The sequence below is a fragment of the Pteronotus mesoamericanus genome, unplaced genomic scaffold (assembly GCF_021234165.1).
Source record: "Pteronotus mesoamericanus isolate MK-2021 breed Mesoamerican mustached bat unplaced genomic scaffold, CSHL_Meso_final contig_226, whole genome shotgun sequence".
In the NCBI taxonomy this organism is placed as follows: domain Eukaryota; kingdom Metazoa; phylum Chordata; class Mammalia; order Chiroptera; family Mormoopidae; genus Pteronotus; species Pteronotus mesoamericanus.
This window is the reverse complement of record NW_026555093.1, coordinates 688153-711689: the sequence shown is the minus strand read 5'-3', so window position 1 is coordinate 711689 and position 23537 is coordinate 688153. Positions and strand designations below refer to the sequence as shown.

Genomic DNA, 23537 nt, shown 5'->3' with positions numbered 1-23537 from the left:
ATTAAAAAAAGTGCCATGCCAGTTTTAACTTCACTATTTTAATATCATGAAATACAAGTACAAAACATGTACACGTAATACCCTTTATTACATGGAGATGGAATAATACATTTGTGTTTTACCCAGAACCTGTATCACCCACTACTTGCCATTGTACCAATGGCTTTCCATGGGGATTTTCTACTACTCCTAATAAGGTTTTATCATGGATTAAAAAACTCACAAGTCTTTTGAACCATTGCAGATATTTATTTATCTTAATATTCCTGTTCAGCTGCTTTGGAGAACTAATACGGTATACAAAATCACCTTAGCCAAGAGTTTTGAGTGGGCAATTTTGTTATTTCACGTTGGCTGAAAACTTCCTTATGTTGGCATTGCAAGGACACTGTGTGCACTTACAGAAGAAAAGAAAAAGTGTTGTCTTAATAGCCCTCTTAACGTTTAGGAAGCAAATGACCATATCCTGAAAAGCACAGAATATTATAATAAATAGTTATTGGCTAAGCAGTAATTCATGAAACTCCATTTACATAAGACAAATAACAGCAACAGAGGACCATAAAGCCCCACGTGTACTAAAGAAAAGCAAGTTGGCAAATATTCAAACTGACTCTTTCCTACCTTTAAACTGGTTTAACCACATCAAATGAGAGTAACATCAGCTAATAAAGAAAAAGTAAACTGTGCTAAAGTGTCCAGAATTCAGCCTCCATAGCATACATTAGTTTTCAGTCATTTCAACTGAGACTTTTCCTATTACAAACAAAAAAAATGATGAAAGTTGCATTTACTTTGTTGAAATGCAAAAAAATAAAAATAAAAATACTGCTAATTTCCTAAAATATTTGAAACTAATTTTGTTTTTATAAATAAATAAAAGGATGTTTATCTTTTCTTAAAGTTTTAATTATCATTCTTACTGTTAAAAAATCATTAAAAGTTACATCAACCTTTAAGGATAAACTTTGGAGTATTTAAAAGAACATGTTTGGAAAACTGAACCACATTTTTTGTTGTCAGCATTACGCTTTGTTCTTGGTAGAATCATCTTTGTTTCTTCTTTTTACATCCCAATTATAAACCCTGGCCATATCTGCAAGAATTGTCAAAGAAAATGCATACACAATTCTAAAGGTAACATGTGCAATGACTAAGTATGAACTCACACACTGAATCAAAAACAGAAATCACACACACGAAATACTGGAGACAAGTAGTGTTGTGAGCCATCTTGCTGTAATATCATTTGCTTGCTAAGAAATTACTGGAACTAAATTCCACCAAAAATGAATTTGAGGCCGGAAATCAACAACTGTTTAGCATATACAATCAACTATGGTATTGTATTTAACAAATATGTACTTGACACTGCCAACAGTTTTAAAGACAGCCCCTCATCCACAAAACTTCAAAGAACGCTCAAACCTTATTGTGATATGTAATATTGAAATTAGTATAATTACCAATTTTATCTTTCACCTTCCCTTTGGCTTAAAAGGACATTCGCTCAGTTTATTAAGCACCTGTATCTTTCCCTTTCCACAAGCAGCACCCTGTGTAGGCCCTCACATATCAATTACTTCTTTCATGGATCATGACTTTGGTGTTGTATCCAAAAAGTCATCATCATACTCAAGGCCATCTAGGTTTTTTTCTGTTACCTTCTAGGAATTGCACGGGAATTTTTTCCCCTCTGGACAAAGTCTTTACATTATCAGTCACATGCCACCCTCACTCGAGGCCTCAAACAGGCCTGCCTTCCCTCACCCAAGCACTCAATGCCTACCCTGTGCCACATGCTGTGGAGAAGAGAGAGAAAGTACAGATTCTACACATGAGTAGTTCTCAGTCTGACATGGAAACCAAATAAAGAACCATGTGCAAAGTGCTAAGTAAGCACAGAGGAACAACAAAATGCCCTGAGAGGGTTAGAAAAAATTCAGAAATGTTCTGATACTTGTGCTGAAATATGAAGGATAAAAACTGACCCGGGTAAATAGGAGGAAATCATTCCAGGTAGGAGGAACAAAGAGAGAAAATGCAAAGGGCATGACACTTTGATGGGAGGTGGCTAAGAATAAGTGATTATCTAGAATCTAGGGTTCACTGGGGAGGGCCAGGGCAGAAAGAAGTCAATGGCATGAGGTAAGACTGGCTGGTCTAAGAATCAAGGATATTTTTCTCATTAAAGCAATGCAAATAAGAATGTTAATAATATCTTTATCTTTTCCTCCCTTTTTTTTAAAGAAAGGATACTGACTTCTGTGGTAGTAAATTGATCTCGAAGAAAGTCAAGGTCTTCCTCAAGAGAATCAAGATTCTTTGTGGCAGTCGATAAATTCTTTTCCAACAATGCCTGAGCTTCATCAATATCATATTCAAGCATTACATTAGCCTAAAGAGAGAAAGTCATGACAATTACTAAGCATTTACATTGGTGCTTTATAGGTCAGAGCAGGAGTTGGGCAAACTAAAGCCCTTACGCAAAATCCACCTGGCTGCCTTTTGTCTTCAATTTTATTGGAATTCAGCTATTCGCTACTCTTTTATGCTTCCATGCCGCCATGGCAGAGCTGAGTACTGCGAGAGAGACCAAGTGGACTACAAAACCAAAAATATTTACTCTCTGGCCTTTATAAAAGTTTATTGACCCCTGGGTTAGAGAATATTTACATATATTATATCATTTACTCCTCATAACAACTCTGGTGAAGCAAGTTATCTTTATCTTTTATAGTTAACAGGTTAAGAGAGGTCAGGTTGCTTATGCCTGTAAGCTAGTAAGTAAATGGAAGAATTAGGATAAAACCAGTATGTTTAGACACCAAATCCTATCTTTCTATTAATTCCATCATGATACTAAATAGTACTACATTTGAATCCATTTAAATAGTTGTTTTTGAGCTTAAGATACTATAATTTAAAAGTTTTCAAATATATCTACATTCGATCCAATAAGAAAAATAGCTAGCTTTTACTGCCCTCTTCTTACCTCTAACAGATGCTAGAGGCAAAGGGCAAGGTGATTCTGTCTGGAATTCTGATGACTTGGTGTTACTGCCAACACTTGGGGATGCGTGCACTCTGGAGGTGGGGAACCATACCTTTTCCAGCTCTTAACTCTTACCACCTGACTTACCACACAGCATTTCCTGAACCACTCTCCTCACCTGACAAACGGAACTTAAAAATTACTCAAAGGATTGTTGTAAGAATCAAATGAGACAAAATGAAAGTGTTTGGCACAAAGTAGGTGCTACGAAGGTACTTATTGACTGAATAACACAATCCACGATAATTAGAAAACTGTGTAAAAATTCAGACAGGACAAAAAAACTCAATGAAAAGTACATGTCCTTCCAATCCCAGACCCACAATCTCATTCCTCAGAGTCAACTGCTGCAGTTTCTTATTACTTATTACTTTTTCTCCCCCAGAAAACTTCTGCACTTTGGTTACTTTTAACAAGAAAAAATAGAATACATTTAAAAACATTTTGTTCATGTCAAAAATTCCATCTTTCTTCAGGAAGTACCCTATGCCAAACATTTCTTAGTTGAGTCACCCCTCAAACAATGCCTTAATCAGCTTCTCCATGTGACAGTCAAATAGGCATCTCAAGACTGAAATGCCAAAACACATCCTCAAGTCACCCTGCAAACCTGTTAGTCTTTTGCTGCAATATGAGTCACAAATGTTTTTCCTGTTAATTGTATTTTGGCTTTGCTTATGATTTCTGACTTTCGTGGCCTAAAAAATCTATTCCTATTGCAGGGTTACACAATTAACTCATCTATCGCTTAACCTAAACTTTGATGGTGTATTTCATATTAAGTATGTGATCCATGCATAATTCATCCTGGTATGAGATGTGAGGTGGGCTCCAGCCATAATTCTTACCAGAGAGTTCCCTGTTGTCCCAGTCTAATTTATGGAACCATTTTTTCCACACCTGCTGATGGAATATGGGTAGAGGGAAAGAGAGGCCAAGGTGAATAACCTGTAGGATTTGTGCCACTGGGTGAACGGCTTTTACAGAACTAAAATTAAATAAATATGGGAATTATGGTATAGAATTAAATGTACAAACTCTGAAAAAACTACAACTAACAAAAATCAGGAGGAACTAAAGGACAAAGAAGATAGAAGTGAGTTTCCATGTACTAAGCTGCCCATCTTTCATAGCACTAAAATGTTTCTCAGGGGAGATTCCAAAGAACAGCAGCAAAGGGAAGTCCCCCTGGTGGGGAAAGCTGGGAGTGGCACACATGACTTTGTACGGGAACTTGCCTGAGGTAACAAGACCTGTGGACAGCTAGCTAGTCAGAATTGGCTTGGGTAGGGGACTGAGAAGAGTAAGATAGAAAAAATGAAAGCCAAGGTCTATGAAGGAGACTAAAATTGAAATGTATGATTTAAAAAGTGGACTCCAATCTCAAGATTTTTTTGTAATAATCTTTTCTCCCTTAAGTTTAGAGAGATCTTTCTAGAACTTATAAATCTCTACTGGAAAGAAACATTTGTGGTTCAGCAGTACCTTCTATTTTACTTCTATTGCTCTTCCTTATGTTACATATAAGATAAAGCATTAGTTGAAAGGAAGTAGGGTTTTGGTCAGTTTTGTTTATTTGGGAGACTTGAACATGTCTTTGGGGGCAATCTTCTTCACACTTCTAATTTCAGTCAGTTTCTAACATGGACTACTTGAATTCTACCCCTGCCTTCAACAGTCAAAGAGAGATGATCATTTACACGGTTCAAACAATATTGTTGTGCTGGGGAAAAAAATGTCAGCCAAGGAAGCTGCGGCTATTTCATTTACTTACCCCCAACCACAGACACACTTTATCAGTAGGAGGAACTGAAGCTTTGCAATACAGGTTATCTGCCAGTAAGAATCTGGTCTCCAGTGAATTGGTAGACTCCTTCAAAAAAAAAAAAAAAGACAGTACTGTAAACAGGTGAGTTTAATACCAAAGTTATAAAGGAGAGAGCTCACAGCTGAACCTAACCCATTTAAAACAGTACCATCATGCAAATTAAGTATAGTGGTAAAAGAAATGAATGCCTGGAGCCAGATGGCTGGGCATGGAGGGACATGGATTCTGGCTCAAATGCCTACCACCTGTGTAAATATGGTATATCACTTAATCTCTCTGTGTCTCAGATTCCTCATCTGTAAAATACTACTAATAATAGTCTCTACACCTCTGAAGGCCATCACGAACACAGCTGACACAGACACGCCAGTGCCTGGTACAGAGTAAGCACTACACAAGAATTAGCTTTTGTTACTATTTCATCAGTGCTTCGTGCCCAACCAACCAGTTTTCTGAAGTCTCTTACAAAGTTCGTCACATAAAATAATGTACTGGAGCACTGACTGGTGTGGCTCAGTTGGCTGGGCATTGTCTCACAAAGTTCAAGGTCACAAGTTCAATTCCCAGTCAGGGCACATGCCTGGGTTGCACGTTTGGTCCCTGGTCAGGGTATGTGCAACCAATCAATTTTTCTCTCTGTCTTTCTCCCTATCTTCCCCTCTCTCTAAAAAAAAAAAAAATTAAAATGAAATAAAATATACTGGAAATGTAGTTATTCTACCAGTCAAGTAATAAATCATATACATTCACACATATAATCTTTTAAATACAATATTCTTATGAAATTCAATCTTTACAGACTGCTTGTACTTAATGAGTATTGAATTAAGGCTCAGAAGATTCTCAAATCCAGTTCTTCTAGTAACTAGCTATGCAACACTGGTTAAGTGTAACATCTCTATAACTGTATCCCCAACTGTGAAATAAGAATCTATAACATAATTTCCAAGATTCTTTCCAGCTCTATAAGTCTTCGATTCACTCCTTATTCTTAGGGAGAACAGTAACAACAACAACACCCATAGATGCTGCTACTTCAAAATAAGACATCATCTTTTTACATCTAAAATAATTTCAAATTGCATTTAAACTTTGAAAATACTACATATAAATAAAACAATCCAAGATGTATGGTCCCAAGAATTAAACCTGATTTAGAGGGGGATAGCCACAAAACCACATTTATCATGGAAGCACACTGTCTATAACATCAATACATGTGCTCAAGAAGGCAAACTGGATCTTCCAGCACAGATCAAACAGCAGTGACTAGAGTCAAGGAAGACACATTCTGCTTAAGTATCCTGGTTCGTTCACATTTACAAACAAAATATACTTACTTTTTTCTTCTGCATGTATTTTAGAATTTCTAAAGTCTGCTTAATTTCAGGAATCTGACCTTTCAGCCTGTGAATAAGAAAAAGGGTTAATTAAGTATCTTGCAGCAAGAATAAACACCAGCACACAGTCTTACAAACTTCAATTCTTTTTTTCAAATTATATTTTATTGTTTATGCTATTACAGTTGTCCCAATTTCCCCTTTTTGGGGAGACACCGCGTGCTCACCCTCACGGAGCAAGGGAGGCTGTGGAGTTGAGAACATGCAACTGTGCATTGCACTTGCCTCCTCAGTGCTTCTTTCCTTGTTGGTTCCTCTACCTGGAATATTCTCTCTTCAGATGAGTGATGTAGAAGCTGGTGGTGCCACTGTCTTCCCAGACCTGGGGGCTGTGATTTCACCCAAGAAGAGAGCCAGATAAATGGCATAAAAGGCATCCAAAGAGCAGCAAGTTCAGGAGCTCAAGGACACTGCACCACTGAATCTCACAAGTCTCCTACTATAGAAGTTCACACCACAAAGTCAGGAAATCAAGGCAGATCAATTTAAGAAGCAGAAGCAAAAAAGAAGAGTCTCACAAAAAATGGGAAGACAAAGAAACATCCCCCAATCAAAGGGAAAGGAGGAATCCCCAGAAAAATAACTAAATGAAATAGAGCAAGTAAACTATCAGATATTGTGTTCCAAACAATGGTTCTAAGGAAGCTCAATGAGCTCAGTGAGCTCAGAGAGAATTACCCAAAACTACAAGGAAACTATGAGGAACTTGCTGCAAACTGTCAGCATGAAAAAGGACATAAAAACAATCAAGAAGAGGCAAGAGGAAATGAAAAACACAATTTATGAATTGAAGAACACAGCAGAAGGAACCAAAAGCAGGCTAGATGAAGCAGAGGATCAAATCAGTGAGCTGGAGGACCTTTTCCAAACTAATTGATCATTGGTTTGCACACAGGAATTTAAGAAAATGATGACTACATGATGGGATTGATCACACACAACAGTAAGTTATATTATAGCTACTAGCAAATCCATTAGCCTGGAATAACTGGACACACACACACACACACACACACACACACACACACACACAAATGTATCTAGACACAGGCTTTACACACTTCACAAAAATCGTGTCAAAGTGAATCACAGACCTAAATGTCAAAATGCAAAACGATAAAGCTCCTAGAAGGTAACGCAGGGAAAAATCTAGATGACCTTGAGTGTGGTGATGATTTTCTAGATAAACACCAAAGATACAATTCATGAAAGAGATAATTGATATGCTGGACTTCATTAAATTTAAAAACTTCTGCTCTGCAAAAAACATTGTCAAGGGAAAAGACAAGCCACAGACTAGAAGAAAATCTTTGTAAAAGACTTACCTGGTAAAAGACTATTACCCAAAATACACAAAGAACTCTTAAAACTCAACAAGAAAACAAGCAACTTGATTTAAAAATGGGTCAAAGACCTTAACAGACATGTCTCAAAGAAAATACACAGATGGAAAATGAGCATATAAAAAGATGTTACACATCATATGTCATCAGGGAAATGCAAATTAAAAGAGGATATATCATTACACACCTATCAGAATGGCCAAAATCTGGAACACTGACACCATCAAATGCTGGTGAGGTTGCAGCCAGCAACAGAAATTCTCATAAATTGCTGGTGGAAATGCAAAATGGTAAAGCCACTTTGGAAGGCAGTTTGGTATTTTCTTACAAAACTAAACATACTCTTTCCATAAAATTCAGCAATCACATTCCTTTGGTATTTACCCAAAGGAGTTGAATACTTAAGTCAACATAAAACCTGCACATAGATATTTATAGCAGCTTTGTTCATAATTGCCATAACCTGGAGGCAACCATGATGTCCTTCAATAAATGAATGGATAAACTGTAGTACACCCAACAATGGAATATTATCGGCACAAAAAATAAATAATCAATCCATGAAAAGACATGGAGGAACTTTAAATGCATATTACTAATTCAATGAGCTGATTTGTAAAGGCCACTCAGTATATGATTCCAAGTACATGACTGCTGGAAAAGAAAATTATGAAGATAGCAAAAAAATCCATGGTTGCCAAAAGTTAGGAGGAAGGGAGGGATGAATAAGCAGAGCACAGAGAATTCTTAGGGCAGTGAAACTACTCTGTATACTACAATATAATGGTAGATACATGATAAAACATGTCAAACTCAGACAAGAGTAAACCCTAAAGTAAACTATGGAGTTTAGTTAGTAATAATATATCAACATTGGCTCATAAATTCTAACAAATATACCACTGTAGTTGAGGATGGTGATAATAGGGGAGGCTATGCACGTTTACTGGCAGAGGATATATGGGAAATTTCTGGACCTTCTGCTCAATTTCACTATGAATTTAAAAGTGTTCAAAAAAAAATAAAGTCTATTACAAAATAATTGTTTAAAAGACTACTAGGCAACTGATTCCCAAATGCAATCAACCTCACTAACAAGAAAATGAGAGATAAAAATATGCTGAAAACAAAATTATTTAGAGAGGAAAAATAAAACATTTTTTTTGTCACTGAGGTTTACCTTTTTATAAATGATGACTAGAAGTTGCCCAAGGCTTTAATGTCTTTTGCATGAGAAAATATGCAAAACAGCTCCAGGGTTCCTTTCAAATCAATGTAATTTATAATAAAACAGACAAAATACAAAAACAAAGTTGTGGTTCATTGTTAATGACCCTGCTGCTTAAAAAAAACAAACAGTACCATTATCTGGTAATTTAGTATAGTAAATAATCTAGAAACACTTAACATTCATTTTTTTTTTTTTGCTTAGTTTGAAGCCTAGTGTTCTGTGACCTGTTTACAATTCAGTACAATGTTGCAGATCTTTCAATTTTGCTTATTTTTGTACGATATGTTGATATACTTAAATGCTAGAAAGATGTAGATGTATTCATTTGTAAAATACTGATACACAACATAATAAGTATGTTCAGATCAAGTTTTTTGGTCATGTGCATGATTTCTATGATATATATTTATATGTATAAATATTACATGTATTATATAAATTATGAAGCATATTAACGAATTAGGCAGATGCAACCCCAGCCATCTTAGGAACCAGACTGCCAAGACCACACTGTGCCATGTCCAAGCAATACATCCCTCTTTACCTTTCTCCATCCCAAGAGAAAGCAGCTCCTGAACTGTGTGTTCTCAGTCCCTTTTTATCCTTTTTCAAATAGTTTCAACACATTTATGCATATCCCTAAACAATATATTCTTTACTGGCTTCTTAGCTTAATACAAATGATACCATGCTATACACATTTTTGGGGTGTTTGCTTTTTAAGCTTAGTTTGTTTCCTAGGATATGTTCATTCCTTTTTCACTGCTGTGTAATATTCAATGATGAATATATCAAAACTTACTTGCTCTTCTTTTAACGTACACTTAGGTCATTTCTCAGTCTTTGTTATATATGAACAGTGGAAATCTCTAGGTCCTGGGAGTGGATGGGGAAGTGACATAGCTTAGAAAGGAGTGGACCAAGTCTTTAAGACTGGAGTAAGAGGCTAAGGGAAAAACTTTCTGCGTGTTTTTTCCCCTAAATTTTTAGCCATGCGTGAATCACAATACCTATACCTACCACATAACTGCTACAAGGTAGAAAAACAGCAGAATTGGCCAGAGGCAGGGGGAAGGTCAGGGAGGAACTAGGAAGATAAGTAATGGCCCTTCGCAGTCTCCCCTCCCTACTCCCACACTCAGGAGTGATGACAGTGAATTAGAGAGCCAAGGGTAGAGGAACAGAAAGAATCTGAGGAACAGAAAGTTATGAGTAGCAGCATTTGTCTAATGTCCATGCCCTAGATTTTAACATCAGCAGCACTCTTCCTACCCCGCCAAACCAGGAGGGACTTAAATTACTCCTGCTTCCACATACATTACTGACCAAAGTAACTAATATCCCTGGGAGAATATAATAATCTAATAAACTCAACTATAATAAAATATAGAAAATAAACTCAGGTGGGGGGAGGTGGAGGAGGATATAGGGGATAAATGGTGATGGAAGGAGACCTGACTTGGGGTGGTGAACACACAATACAATGTACAAATGATCTGTTGTGGAATTATGCACCTGAAACCTGTATAATTTTGTTAACCAGTGTCACTCCAATAAAATCAGTAAAAAGGAAAATAAACATAGAGAAAATAAGAAAAATTAACAACCTCTATCAGATTAAACAAAATTATTTAAAATACCTCAAAGAGAAAAGACAGAATTTTGGTAATATGAAGAAAGAAGTAGATATAAAAAGAATCAACCAAAACTACTAGTTATAAAAAAAAATGTAATGGCTGAAATAACTCACAGATATCCACCCAATTGCCAAAAGACAAATTACCAGAGTCAGCAGAAGAGAAGAAATTATAAAAAGAAACAGAAGGCAGGATTGGAAGTGTCAACATCAATATTAACAGGAAACGGCAGGAGAGAAGGAAAAAAAATTTAACATGATAGGAAAAAAGAAAAGAAAAAATGACAATCACAAAATTTCCAGTTAAGGAAAGATAAAAGGCATATAATTCATATATTAAAGAGATTGCCACAAGAGAATTATAAAATACTAAAGAATTTTTATTCTACTATTTTTAAAGAAATTTTTAAAAGACTTTACTTATTTATTTTTAGAGAGACAAGGGAAGGGAGGGAGAAAGAGAGACAGAGAAACATCAGTGTGTGGTTGCCTCTTGCACACCCCCTACTGGGGACCTGGGGGCCTCGTGCCCACAACCCAGGCATGTGCCCTGACTGGGAATTGAATCAGCAACCCTTTGGTTTACAGACCAGTGCTCAATCTGCTGAGCCACACCAGCCAGGGCTAAATACTAAAGAACTTTTACACAGCTGAAGGTAAAGTTAAAGATAAATGACATACTACAAGAAGATTTACAACATATGTAAAGAAAAAGGTTAGTATCCAAACTATGTAGAGCCATCTGCTGGAAAACTCAATCATGCACAAAAAAAGGTTTTTGTTGCATACCTGATATCACAGAGATGAGGGAAAATCCAGAAAAAATTAAAGGGAAAAAAAACTAGAAAAGGCTCTGAGCTGAGCAGTGAGAAGACAGGAGAAAAGTAGGCATCATGAGGCAGGTGCCAATACCAACTATAGACCTGAGCCTAGGCCCCTGACTTGCTCAGTGGGGGAGTTCACATATTAAGCTCAAGAACTTGGAACAGTTCTCAAGTGGTTCAGGGCTTGTATAGATTCACAGCTCCTAGCAAAAGCAAAATCCTCTACGGATAAAGGCAAACCACATGGGTATACATAGTTACAAGAAGCTGACTTACACCGTGACCCTTGAATAGATGGTTTTGAACTGAGTGAGACCACTTATACGTGGATTTTTTAAAATAAATAACATATCTTTTCTCTTCTTTATGATTTTAACATTTTCTCTTCTCTAGCTCACTGTATTATTAGGATACAGTATATAATACATATAACATACAAAATGTGTGCTAATCAACTATGTTATCAGTAAGGCTTCCAGTGAACAATAGGCTATTAGTAGTTAAAATTTTCAGGAACCAAGTTACACACAGATTTTTGACTGTGTGTGTTAGGGAGTCGAAACCCCTAATCCCTGCGTTGCTCAAGGGTCCAATGTAGTTAGTTAAGAAAGATACGCACACATAGACAAATATAATGAAATAAAACAAAAGAGATGATCTTGAAAGTATCTAAAAAGAATAATTTGTTTATGTAAAAAGACAGGCTGGATTATAAAAACAATAACCATATTGTTTACATGGAACACCCTTAAATATAAATAATAAAGAAGTTGAAAGTAAAAGTACTGAAAAAGATACACCAACTAATAGCCAAAAAAAAAAAAAAAAAAAAAGATGGGGTAGCTTAATATGCAACAATTCAGACTTTAACACAATAAGTATTATTTCATATAGGGTTAAATTCACCAAGAAGACATAATTTTCAGATTGCATGCACCTAATAAAATAGACTAAAAAGTTTTTTTAAAGGATAGAAATTGCTTCAGGTTAAGATGGCAATGGACCAGCGCTTCTACCTCTAACTGCTCAAACAGCCAGAGGAAATGCACCTCTTTTGTTGGAAGGCAGCTGAGAGTTGCTGAGGTGATATACCTACATGGCTAAGACTCCTACAAGGGAAGAAATTGAAAGGTGAGCCGATTTCCTACACCAACGTTTACCAAATAGTACATGGGAGAACATAATAAAAAAGAAATAACTGAATTAGCACATCATTATTTTGCAATTAAGCATTAATGGACCGAGGCATTGAGTATCATAAAAAGGGACAACTAGATACTATCAGTCTCTTAATGGAAGAACACATAAACTTATGAAGAAGTGTTGCCAAAAAGCCTTAATATGATTAAGAATATATATCCAACTAACAATTTGTAGTAAATAGAGAGGACAGAGAAACATGCTTGAAAATACCACAAATGCTTTGAAATTTAGTAACACACTTCTGAGTAACCCATGGATTTATAGATCTAAATGTGAAAGATAAATCAATAAAGCCTTAAAAATAAAAAATTAAGAGCATATCTTCATGAACTTGGGATAAGCAAGTATTTCCTAAACAGGATAGAAAAAGCACTAACCACTAAGGAAAAAGATTGTTAAATGGGACTTTAATATAAGGTATTTAGATCAGAGCAGGAATTTGAAAATAAAAATTAAATGGTACCAAGTCATATAGTATATCCACCGCATATCCATTAAAAAAAAAAAGAAATTGAAGCTTGCTACATACCATATGTAAAAATAAATTTCTGATGATTAAGAATTTAAATCTAAAAAGCAAAATTTCACATTTTTTAGAAGAAAATATAGGGGCTTGTCTTTTTGAACATGAAATATAGGAAAGAATTTCTTAAATAAGACACCAAAAGCACTAACTATTAAGGGAAATTTGACTGAAAACATCTGAATTAAGGGTTTCTGAACTTTAGGCCAAGATGAAGGTGCAGAGAGATACACATTGCCTCCTCACACAACAAAAAGAGGGACAATAACAAATTTAAAAACAAAAAATAACCAGAACTGCCAGAAAATTGAACTGTATGGAAGTCCAACAACCTAGGCGTTAAAGAAGAAACATTCATCCACCAGTAGGAAGGGTGGAGATGGGCAGCCGGGACAGAGAGGAAGCGTGGCAAGACAGACAAGGCAGCAGCTGGTGGTCTGTGTGGTCCCACATTTGCTTACAGATAAACCAGGAGGAACAGCAGGGGAGCAAGAGAGATGGCACAATCCAGGGTTCCAGTGTGGGAAAAGAAAACTTCAGAACCTCTGGAGGTAAAAACCTATGGGGGTTGCGACAACCAGAGAAACTTCCAGCCTCACAGGATAATTCATTGGAGAGACCCACAGGGTCCTAGAACGTACACAAACCCACCCACCTGGGAGTCAGCACCAGAAGGGCCCGATTTGCTTGTGGGTAGTGGGGAAAGTGGCCAAAGGCCGGTGGAGAGCCAAGCAAGAGGCATTGTTCCCTCTCGGACCCCTCCCTCACATACAGTGTCATAACGCAGCGACCTCAGTTGCCCTGCTCTGGCCTGGCCAATACCTAAGACTCTGCCCTTTCCAACGTAATAGGTGTGCTGAAACAAAAAAAAAAAATATGGTCCAAATGAAAGAACAGATCAAAGCTCCAAAAATAGAATTAAGCAATGAACACACAGCCAACCTATCAGATGCACCGTTTGAAACACTAGTAATCAGGATGCTCACTGAATTGGTGGAGTATGGTCACAAAATGGAGGAAAAGGTAAAGGCTGTGCAAAGTAAAATAAAGAAAAATATACAGGGAACCAACAGTAAAAGGAAGGAAATTGGGACTCATATCAACAGTTTGGAGCAGAAGAAAGAGATAAACATTCAATCAGAACAGAATGAAGAAACAAGAATTCAAAAAAATGAGGAGAGGCTTAGCAACCTCTGGGACAACATCAAACGTTTCAACATCTGAATCATAGGGGTGCCAGAAGGAGAAGAGGAAGAGCAAGTAACTGAAAACTTACTTGAAAAAATAATGAAGGAGAACTTCCCCAATCTGGTGAAGGGAATAGACTTCCAAGAGATCCAGGAAGCTCAGAGAGTCCCAAAGAAACTGGACTCAAGGAAGCACACACCAAGGCACATTATAATTACATTACCCAAGGTTAAAGATAAGGAGAGAATCTTAAAAGCAACAAGAGAAAAGAAGACAGTTACCTACAAAGGAGTTACCATAAGACTAGCAGCTGATTTCTCAAAAGAAACCTTGCAGGCAATAAGGGGCTGGCAAGAAGTATTCAAAGTCATGAAAGGCAAGGACCTACATGCAAGATGACTCTATACAGCAAAGCTATCCTTTAGAATGAAAGGGAAGATAAAGTGCTTCCCAGATAAGGTCAAGTTAAAGGAGTTCATCATCACCAAGCCCTTATTGTATGAAATGTCCCGGGACTTATCTAAGAAAAAGAAGAAATCAAAACTATAAACAGTAAAATGATAACAAACTCACAACTATCAACAACTGAATCTAAAAACAAAAACAAACTAAACAAATGACTAGAACAGGAACAGAATCACAGAAATGGAGATCACATGGAGGGTTATCAGCAGGGAAGGGGAGGAGGGAGAATGGGGAGAAAGGTACAGGGAATAAGAAGCATAAATAATAGGTACAAAACAGACAGGGGGAAGTTAAGAACAGTGTAGGAAATGGAGAAGCTGAAGAACTTATTTGTACAACCCATGGACATGAACTAAGTGTAGGAAATGCTGGAGGGAGGGGAGTGCAGGGTAGAGGGAAATAAAGGGGAGAGAAAAAATGGGACAACTGTAATAACCTAATCAATAAAACATACTTAAAAATAAACATTCCTGTATTACAATCCTTAAAAATAAACTTATTACAAAAGCAGTACAAGAATACTGAAGAAAATTAAGAATATAAATAGGCAAAATAAGAAAAATGACATATTCCCAACACCTAAAGATGAACCACTGTTGATACACCATTATTGCAGATTCTTCCAGCTATTTCTGTGCACATATATATTTTTTTCCAAAATGAGAGCATACTGTTATACTGTTTTTTATCCAGGGTTTCTCTGTTAATACTCCCCGTTTGTCCATGTCAGTAACTATATATCTCATCTAACACCCAGTTCTTACTCAAATTTCCCCAATTATCACTAAAACCAAGTGAAAAAATATATCTAAAAATAAACTTATACTTTTGCATGAGTGATACCTTATGCCCTGACTATCCTTCCTCACTTTACTGCCTCCAAAGTCATAACCAGTCTTCAAAATTTTACACAGCAATTTGCTCGTCTAGGAAGCTTCCCCTGAACCTGTCATCCCCCTCCAGATGATACCTTCCCCTGTGCTAACTCATTACTTTGCATCAGAACATCTTACTTTTTGTACTTGCTATACTTCTTGTACTTATTTTATTTACATACCTATCATGCCCTTAGAATGTATCCCTATTGAAAACAGATATTGAACCTTATTTCACCCAAAGCAGTATCTGGCACCTCCTAGGAATTCTGTAAATATTTAACTGACAAAAGAATGCTGGTACACTAGGCATAAATTTAACCAAAGACACAAAAGACCTGTATGCAGAAAACTATACAACATTGAAGAAAGAAATTAAGGAAGACACAAATAAATGGAAGCATATACCGTGCTCATGGATTGGAAGAATTAATATCCTCAAAATGTCCATACTACCCAAAGCAATTTATAGATTCAGTGCAATCCCTATTAAGATACCAATGACGTATTTCACAGAAATAAAACAGACATTTCAAAAATTTATATGGAACCATAAACGACCCTGAATAGCCACAGCAATTTTGAGAAAGAAACACAAAGTAGGAGGGATCACAATACCGGACATCAAACTCTACTACAAAGCCACCATATTCAAAACAATCTGGTACTGGCACAAGAACAGACCCATAGACCAGTGGAACAGAATAGAAAGCCCAGAAATAAGCCCAGGTCTCTATGGGCATCTAATATTTGACAAAGGGGGCAGAAGCATAAAAAGGAGCAATAACAGCCTCTTCAACAAATGGTGTTGGGAGAGCTGGACGGCTCCATGCAAAAAATTGAAATTGGATCATCAGCTGACACCATACACAAAAATAAACTCAAGATGGATAAAAGACTGAAATATAAGTCGCAACACCATCAAAGTCCTAGAGGAGAACATGGGCAGGAAACTCCCAGATATCCCACGCAGCAATTTTTTCACTGATATGTCTCCTAAAGCAAGGGACATAAAGGAAAGAATAAACAAGTGGGACCTCATCAAAATAAGAAGCTTCTGCACGGCTAAAGAAAACATCAGCACAATGAAAAGGGAGCCAACCCTATGGGAAAATATATTCGCTAATGATACATCAGATAGAGGTTTGATCTCCAAGATATATAAAGAACTCACTCGACTCCACTCCAAGAAGACAAACGATCCAATCAAAACATGGGCAAAGGACCTGGGCAGACGCTTTTCCAAGGAGGAGATACAGAGGGCCCAGAGGCATTTGAAAGGATGCTCAGCATCACTAGCCATCAGAGAAATGCAGATCAAAACCACCATGAGGTACCTCCTCACACCGGTCAGAATGGCCATCATAAACAGATCCACAAACAACAGGTGCTGGCGAGGCTGTGGAGAAAAGGGAACCCTAGTACACTGTTGGTGGGAATGCAGACTGGTGCAGCCACTGTGGAAAGCAGTGTGGAATTTCCTCAGAAAGCTGAAAATGGAACTGCATTTTGATCCAGCGATTCCCCTGCTGGGACTATACCCTGAGAACACCAAAACGCCAATACAAAAGAACCTATGCACCCCCATGTTCATAGCAGCACAATTTACAATAGCCAAGTGTTGGAAGCAACCTAAATGCCCATCAGTAGATGATTGGATCAAAAAATTATGGTACATATACACAATGGAATACTACGCAGCAGAAAGAAAAAAAGAACTACTAAACTTCGCGACAGCATAGATGGAACTGGAGAGCATCATGCTAAGCGAAATAAGCCAGGGGGCGAAAGACAAATACCATATGATCTCACCTATAAGCGGAACCTAACCAACAATGCAAAGACGCAAGGAAAATATGACCAGCAACACTGAAAGGAAAAGAAATCAACAGAGACAAGAGGGAAGAGGGGGGCAGGGAAAGGGAAGGGAAGGGGAAAGTCAAGGAACATATAGCAAGGACTCATGGAAAAAACCAAAGGGGAAGAGCTGAGGGAGGGAAGGAGGGAGGGGGCAAGGGAAAGAGGTGGGGGGGAGGCAGAGACAAATGTATTTATAAAGTAAATAAATTTAAAAAAAAAGAATGCCGGTATACGTACATAGCAGATATCCATAAATATGTATTACAGTAAATTTACTTTATTAATTACTATAAAAACATAGAGAAATAAAGGAGTAAGAGCAAGGAAACCTTTGTCATACGCCTGTTAGATATGAAATCTTGGGAAAATCATAACCTCTGTGGGTATCTCATCTCATCAGCAATATGAGAAGAATGAATTAGATATGTAAGATATTATGATCCTAGACGCTTTGAAATAATAGGTCTTCAACAGTCATTCTATTAGATTTTCAAAACCACCTTTAGACTGATGATACCAAATGCTGATGAGGATATGGAACAACTGGAACCCAACTTAATTGCTGGGAGTGTAATATGGTATAGCCTCCTTGGAGGACTTTGACAGTTTCTCATAAAATTGAACATACACTTACTATACAAATCAGTAATTCCACCCCTAGATAATTCATCAAGAAGAAATGAAAACACATATCCATACAAAGACTTAAAAACAAATTGGGAAGCAACTCAAATGTCCACTGATAGGCAAACACAAAATCTGTGGTACATCCACATACAATGGAACATTACTCAGCACTAAAACTAATTTACTAATACACACAATATCACAGATGACTCTCAAAGCATTCCACTTAGTATAAGAAACCTGATACAAAATAATAGTTACTAATTACTTCCATTTATATATAAGTTCAAGAACAGACAAAACTAAGTCATGGTAAAAATAATCTGAACAGTGATTGTCTCTGGGAGTGGGAAGGTTGGTCAGGAAGAAGTGGAAGGGAACTTTCTCAGGTAACAGAAATGTTCTATATATTGATCTGGGCAATGGTTGTAAAAGTGGTTGTATTTGTCAAAATTCATTAACGTGAACATTCAACATTTGGACACTTTATTGTATATAAATTATGTCTCAATTTTTTTATTTTTAAAATAATTTTAATAATATATTTTATTTATCCAGTTTGTCCAAAACATTATCATTTCAACATGTCAATTTTTAAAAAGTTTAAGCCATACAAGATGAATTTTTTTAAAAACTTGGAAATTTCTACACTTACCTCCTTTTCTTTTGAGCAAGGTTGAGTTCCATAAACTTATACTTCTGGTACTGTTCATCCAGCTTCTTTAGTACCGTATCTGCAGTCTCATTCCCTGGCTGTTTCATAAAGGAATCTACATCTTCCTGTAAATCAAAAATAATACATTTCAAATTTTAGAATTTATACCTCTAATTTTTACTTCTTTTGCTCTACTTTTAAAACAGAAAAGAAAAAAACTTTTGTTTTTCACCCAAGGCATGTTTTTAACTAAAAAAGTAATTTTAAAAAGTCAGATCACTTCAGACAGTGCACTCCCATTTTATAGCTAATTTATTCTTCCTCCACCTTCCTCTTTTTATTTTTATTTATGCATAGGGAAAGAATGATGACTGTGCCTATTTTATGCATCTCCCATGGGACCCCAGTAGTAAATATGAAAGTTACCAACAAACACATTGCCTAGTCATGTGCCCTAGCCACAAAATGATTCAACAGATTGTATGCCAAAATTATTGATTTTGTTACTTAATTTTTTAACTCAACGACTTCTACCAGAGAGATCATGCTAAATATGATCATTAGGTTCCCGAGGCAAACCACAATACCTCCTTGGGTATCAAGTGTAGAAATAAAAGTAAACATAAAAGGCAAACAGAACAATCTTTTGTACACGAACAATTAACCAAAACAAAATCAGTAACACTGAATGGCATTTTTTAAATGTACACTACATGCTGGCCCTTTATTGTAATTAAGTTAAACTCAACCATCTTATGGTTTCTGGTATCTCTATATCATTATTCTTATCTATGCTTACTAACCACAAGGTAATATTTTATCTAAAACAAAGCAAGAAGAAAAAGGAAGAGAAATACAGCAAGGGAGTGAACTACGAAGCCATCAAACTAGAGACACAGTAAAAGACATTGAAAAGGTGAAGCTGAGGCAGTAGCTGAGCTGTGCATGTAAAATGGAGATACCATCTTACTAGAAGGGTCACTGCAAAAAAGAGAAGCCAAAGTTTCTAGCACATGGTACATGTTATTAAGAGTTTAGAGTCTAGCAAGAAGTAACTACAGCAGCATAGGACTGTGGTTAAAAGATAGGGCTGCCTAGTTTGAATCCTGGCTTTACTACATACTAGATGTGCTGACCTCAATAAAGTTAGTTAACCTCTCTCTTTGCCTCAATTTCCTCACCTGTAAAATAAAAAAGTACCCTTTCCTCACAGGGGATTAAATGAGTTGGCATGTGTAAAATGCTTAGAAGAGTACATGAAAGCTCTTAACTGCTCAACAAACATTAGCTATGTCTATAGTACAATGTGCTGAGAGAACAAATGAAAGTGCCAAGAATTCCATCTTGGACAAGTGGTCAGGAAAAACTATAGGGAGGTCATATATGAACTGGATGTTGAGAGATGAAGACGGCAGCAAAAGGACAACAGGGAAAAGGACAGACAATTCAACTAGAAAAAGAAAACAAATTACTGCACCATTGGGAATGAGAAAAGGGAGAGTTCTGACTTCTAGCCAGTACAGTATATTGTCTATCATCACAAAAACTAATATACAGTCAGCCCCCTGCATCCCTGGATTCTGTGTGATTGTCCCTGAATTCAACTAAGGTTTGAAAATATTAGAAAAAAGTGTTATGTTGTTGTTGATGTGTACTATGTAAATAGCCCTACAATGGTTACATCTGTACTGAACATGTATAGGCTTTTTTTCTGTCATTATTCCCGAAACAATATAACAACTATTCACATAGCATTTCCATTGTATTAGGTATTACATGTAACCTAAAGATGATTTAAAGTATTTGGGAGAATGTACACGTGCAAAGGTTAAATACAAATGTAACATCATTTTAGAGAAGGAACTTGAGCATTTGTGAATTTTATATGGGAGCAGGTATGTCCTGGAACCAAATTCACATGGATACCAAGGGACAACTGTATACTAAGCATCAACTTGCAATACTGAAAGCATGTTTTCTATTTCTCATAGCAACTCTAAGTATCATTATCCCTAGTTCAGTTAAAGAAACTGAGTTTCAAAGCAGTAAAATAATATGCTTAAGACTAAGCAGCAATTGGGAAGTCGAGTCGGGATTCAACCCTGGTCTATTTAGAAGCCAATGTTCTTCCTACAATACCATGCGATTCCCAGTAGTTTGGGAACATAAAAGTAATTACGTAAAATTCGGATTATTATATCATCACGACAGAAATTTTAAATCTTAAAAAAACAAAAATTTTAGGGGGCTAACAGCTCTGGGGGGGTTGGGGGTACAATATGCAGCAAAAAAGAAAAAGAACTCATGAACATGGACAACAGTGTGGTGATTGCGGGGAAATGGGGGTTGCGGGAGATGGAAGAGGGTATAAGGGAGATAAATGGTAATGGAAAAATACAATAAAAAATAAGCTATTAAAAATATTTTAGGGAAAAAATCTATTCTAAAACTTTACATAGTCCTCCAATAAAGTTTATATTCCTGAATTAGATTTTTTTAAATTAAATTTATTGGGGTGACATTGGTCAATAGTATCATATAGGTTTCAAGTGTACATTTCTATGATACACTATCTGTATATTGCATTGTGTGTCCGCCACACAAAGTCAAATCAGCTTCCATCACCACATATTTGGCCCCTTTTGTCTTTTAATACGCCTGCCCCCTTCCCTCTGGCAACCACCATACTGTTGTCTGTGTCTATGAGTTTCAGTTTTATATCTTACATATGAATGAAATCATATGGTTCTTAGCTTTCTCTGAATTATTTCGCTTAGCATAATGTTCTTAAAGCTTCTGCACAGCAAAAGAAACTGCCAACAAAACAAAAAGGCAACCAACCAAAAGGGAAATATTTGCAAACAATAGCTGCAACAATGTCTAAAATGTATAAAGAACTCATACAAGCCAACACCAAACAAAGAATCCAATTAAAAAACTGAATTAGATTTTTAAAGCCAACTCTAGCTGAGTACCACAATATAGTATTGAAGACATTATGGAAATGCAAATTGACATCCAGTTATGAGCTTATACTTTGTGTCAGTAACTGTGCCAGGAGTAACTTCTACCAGGACAAGATGTCAGTGAGCAAGATAAACACCTCCCTTTTCTCCCAGTGGCAGTGCACCTGTAAGTAGAAGATCTGGAGGTCCACAGATTGCCCTAGGTAAAATCCTGAATAACTCATTTACACCCAGTATGGCTTGGGGCAAGTTACTCAAAGGTTCTACGCCTCAGTATCATCATCTACAAATTGGGGATAATAACAGTACCTGCGTTTTCTAGAGTTACAAAGCATTAGGAAAATGCCTGGAATGCAATGAATGCTATCTCTTGTTACCATTAGCTGGGAGATGAGTGCAACAAAATAAATGATACAGCTCAGGGAAAATACACAAAATAATTGAAGAAAATAAATACAAAACTGAATCAGCAAATACAAATATGCAACATACAGTGTATGTAAAAGTGGTTTAAATAAAATAAATGGGTCTTTTGAAGGATGTAAGATATGATTAACAAAAAAGTAGTGACAAGGCAATATGAGGTACAAACCAAAAGGTCGAGAAAATTCCACTAAGACTTTATAGTAGCTTAACCAGAACTAAGTGGGAAAAAACAGATAACACTGGCCTGGAAGGTCAGATAGGTTTTCTCTCGTTATTCAAATAGTTTTCAAATACTATTTCCAGAATAGCCTGATGGAAGAACGCATCTACTTGTTTCTCTTTGTTTGGACTTGGGTTGGTCTCGCTGTTTGTGAAGCTTCCAAATTGCATTCCATGCTTCCTCTCTCAACTCCACACAATTCATTACTAAATTGTTAGAATGATGTACCCAAAACCAAAAACGATTATACTGTGACTTTATCGACACCTTCTTTACACAGCCCGTTGCCTACTGGATAAAGCCTCAATTCCTCAGCAGAACAAACAAGGACTTCACATTCTCATCCTATCCTACTTTCCAATCAGTCTCTTCTTCCATTCTCCAAGGCAACAGAACACTCACTGCATTCCTTCAACAGATTAGGCTTCGCTTCCTATTTTCACATTTTAGCCCGAGATGTTGTCCCTACCCATTATATCCTAAGTCACCATTTATCTATCGGTCTCTCTAGCATCTAGGCTGAGTCTCAAGCTTCTCACTGCTTCCCATTTCCCACGCAGCAGGGGGTGAAACCTGGCGTTCGGGGGTGGGGGGCGGTTACCCCCTCTCCCGAGTCCTCCCGCCCCAGGCCGTCTTCTCGGGCCTTCTGGGACTCACTTTCCCCCGGGCGAATCCCAGCACCGCTAAGTCTGTTCAGGCGCGGAGAGAGAAACGGGAAGGGGCGCTCTCTCCCACGTTCTTTAGCTCAACTCTTTCCCCCAACAGTCAAGACCACGGTATGAGCCAGGAAGGAGGGAACTCGGTATAGCGTCAAGATGCGTAGGAGCAGCATATCTCTTACCACAAACACAGCCTCAGGAATCCCTAAGTGGAGCCGCCGCCCGTTTCCTACAGCCACTTTCCCTAAGCCACAACCATCTTTAGCGGCCGCCATCTTGAGGAATAGAGCGCGCGACTAACCGCCTCTCCAGCCGCGAGGGGCCCGTGATTGGCTCGCTCACATCTACAGGCCGCCCCTCCCCTGCAAGTACACACATTCGTAGGCAAACAGGAAGTAACCGCCCCTTCTCCCTCGAGGCCCAACCTGTGGGTACTGATTGGCTGTGCGCAGGTGAGTGACAAGTATGGAAGGGCCTAGGAGGAGTAGTTGGCTGCGCGGGAAGGACCAATACCGACTCCTGGGAAAAGGGATCTTCGGAATTATGTAGGCGG

At 37.3% G+C, this 23537-nt stretch overlaps 1 protein-coding gene across 1 annotated transcript; it reads right to left on the bottom strand.

Moving 5' to 3' along the window:
• Window positions 1-228: 228 nt before the first annotated feature.
• On the bottom strand, window positions 229-23297 carry VBP1 (VHL binding protein 1). The gene is made up of 6 exons (XM_054572245.1): window positions 23167-23297; window positions 18714-18838; window positions 6224-6290; window positions 4830-4928; window positions 2260-2398; window positions 229-1096 (listed from the first exon to the last, which is right to left on the bottom strand). Exons 1-6 carry the CDS (start codon window positions 23257-23259, stop codon window positions 1026-1028), a joined length of 594 nt encoding a protein of 197 aa, XP_054428220.1. The 5' UTR covers window positions 23260-23297; the 3' UTR covers window positions 229-1025.
• Window positions 23298-23537: the final 240 nt, after the last annotated feature.

Bases quoted from the DNA above. Each gene is read 5' to 3' on its own strand.
- VBP1 (XM_054572245.1), bottom strand. From the start codon at position 23,259: ATGGCGGCCGCTAAAGATGGTTGTGGCTTAGGGAAAGTGGCTGTAGGA. The intron at 18,839-23,166 runs GTAAGAGATATG...TTTGATTTACAG, and splicing joins TTCCTGAGGCTGTGTTTGTG to GAAGATGTAGATTCCTTTAT. The intron at 4,929-6,223 runs GTAAGTATATTT...TTTTTTTTGAAG, and splicing joins AATACATGCAGAAGAAAAAA to GAGTCTACCAATTCACTGGA.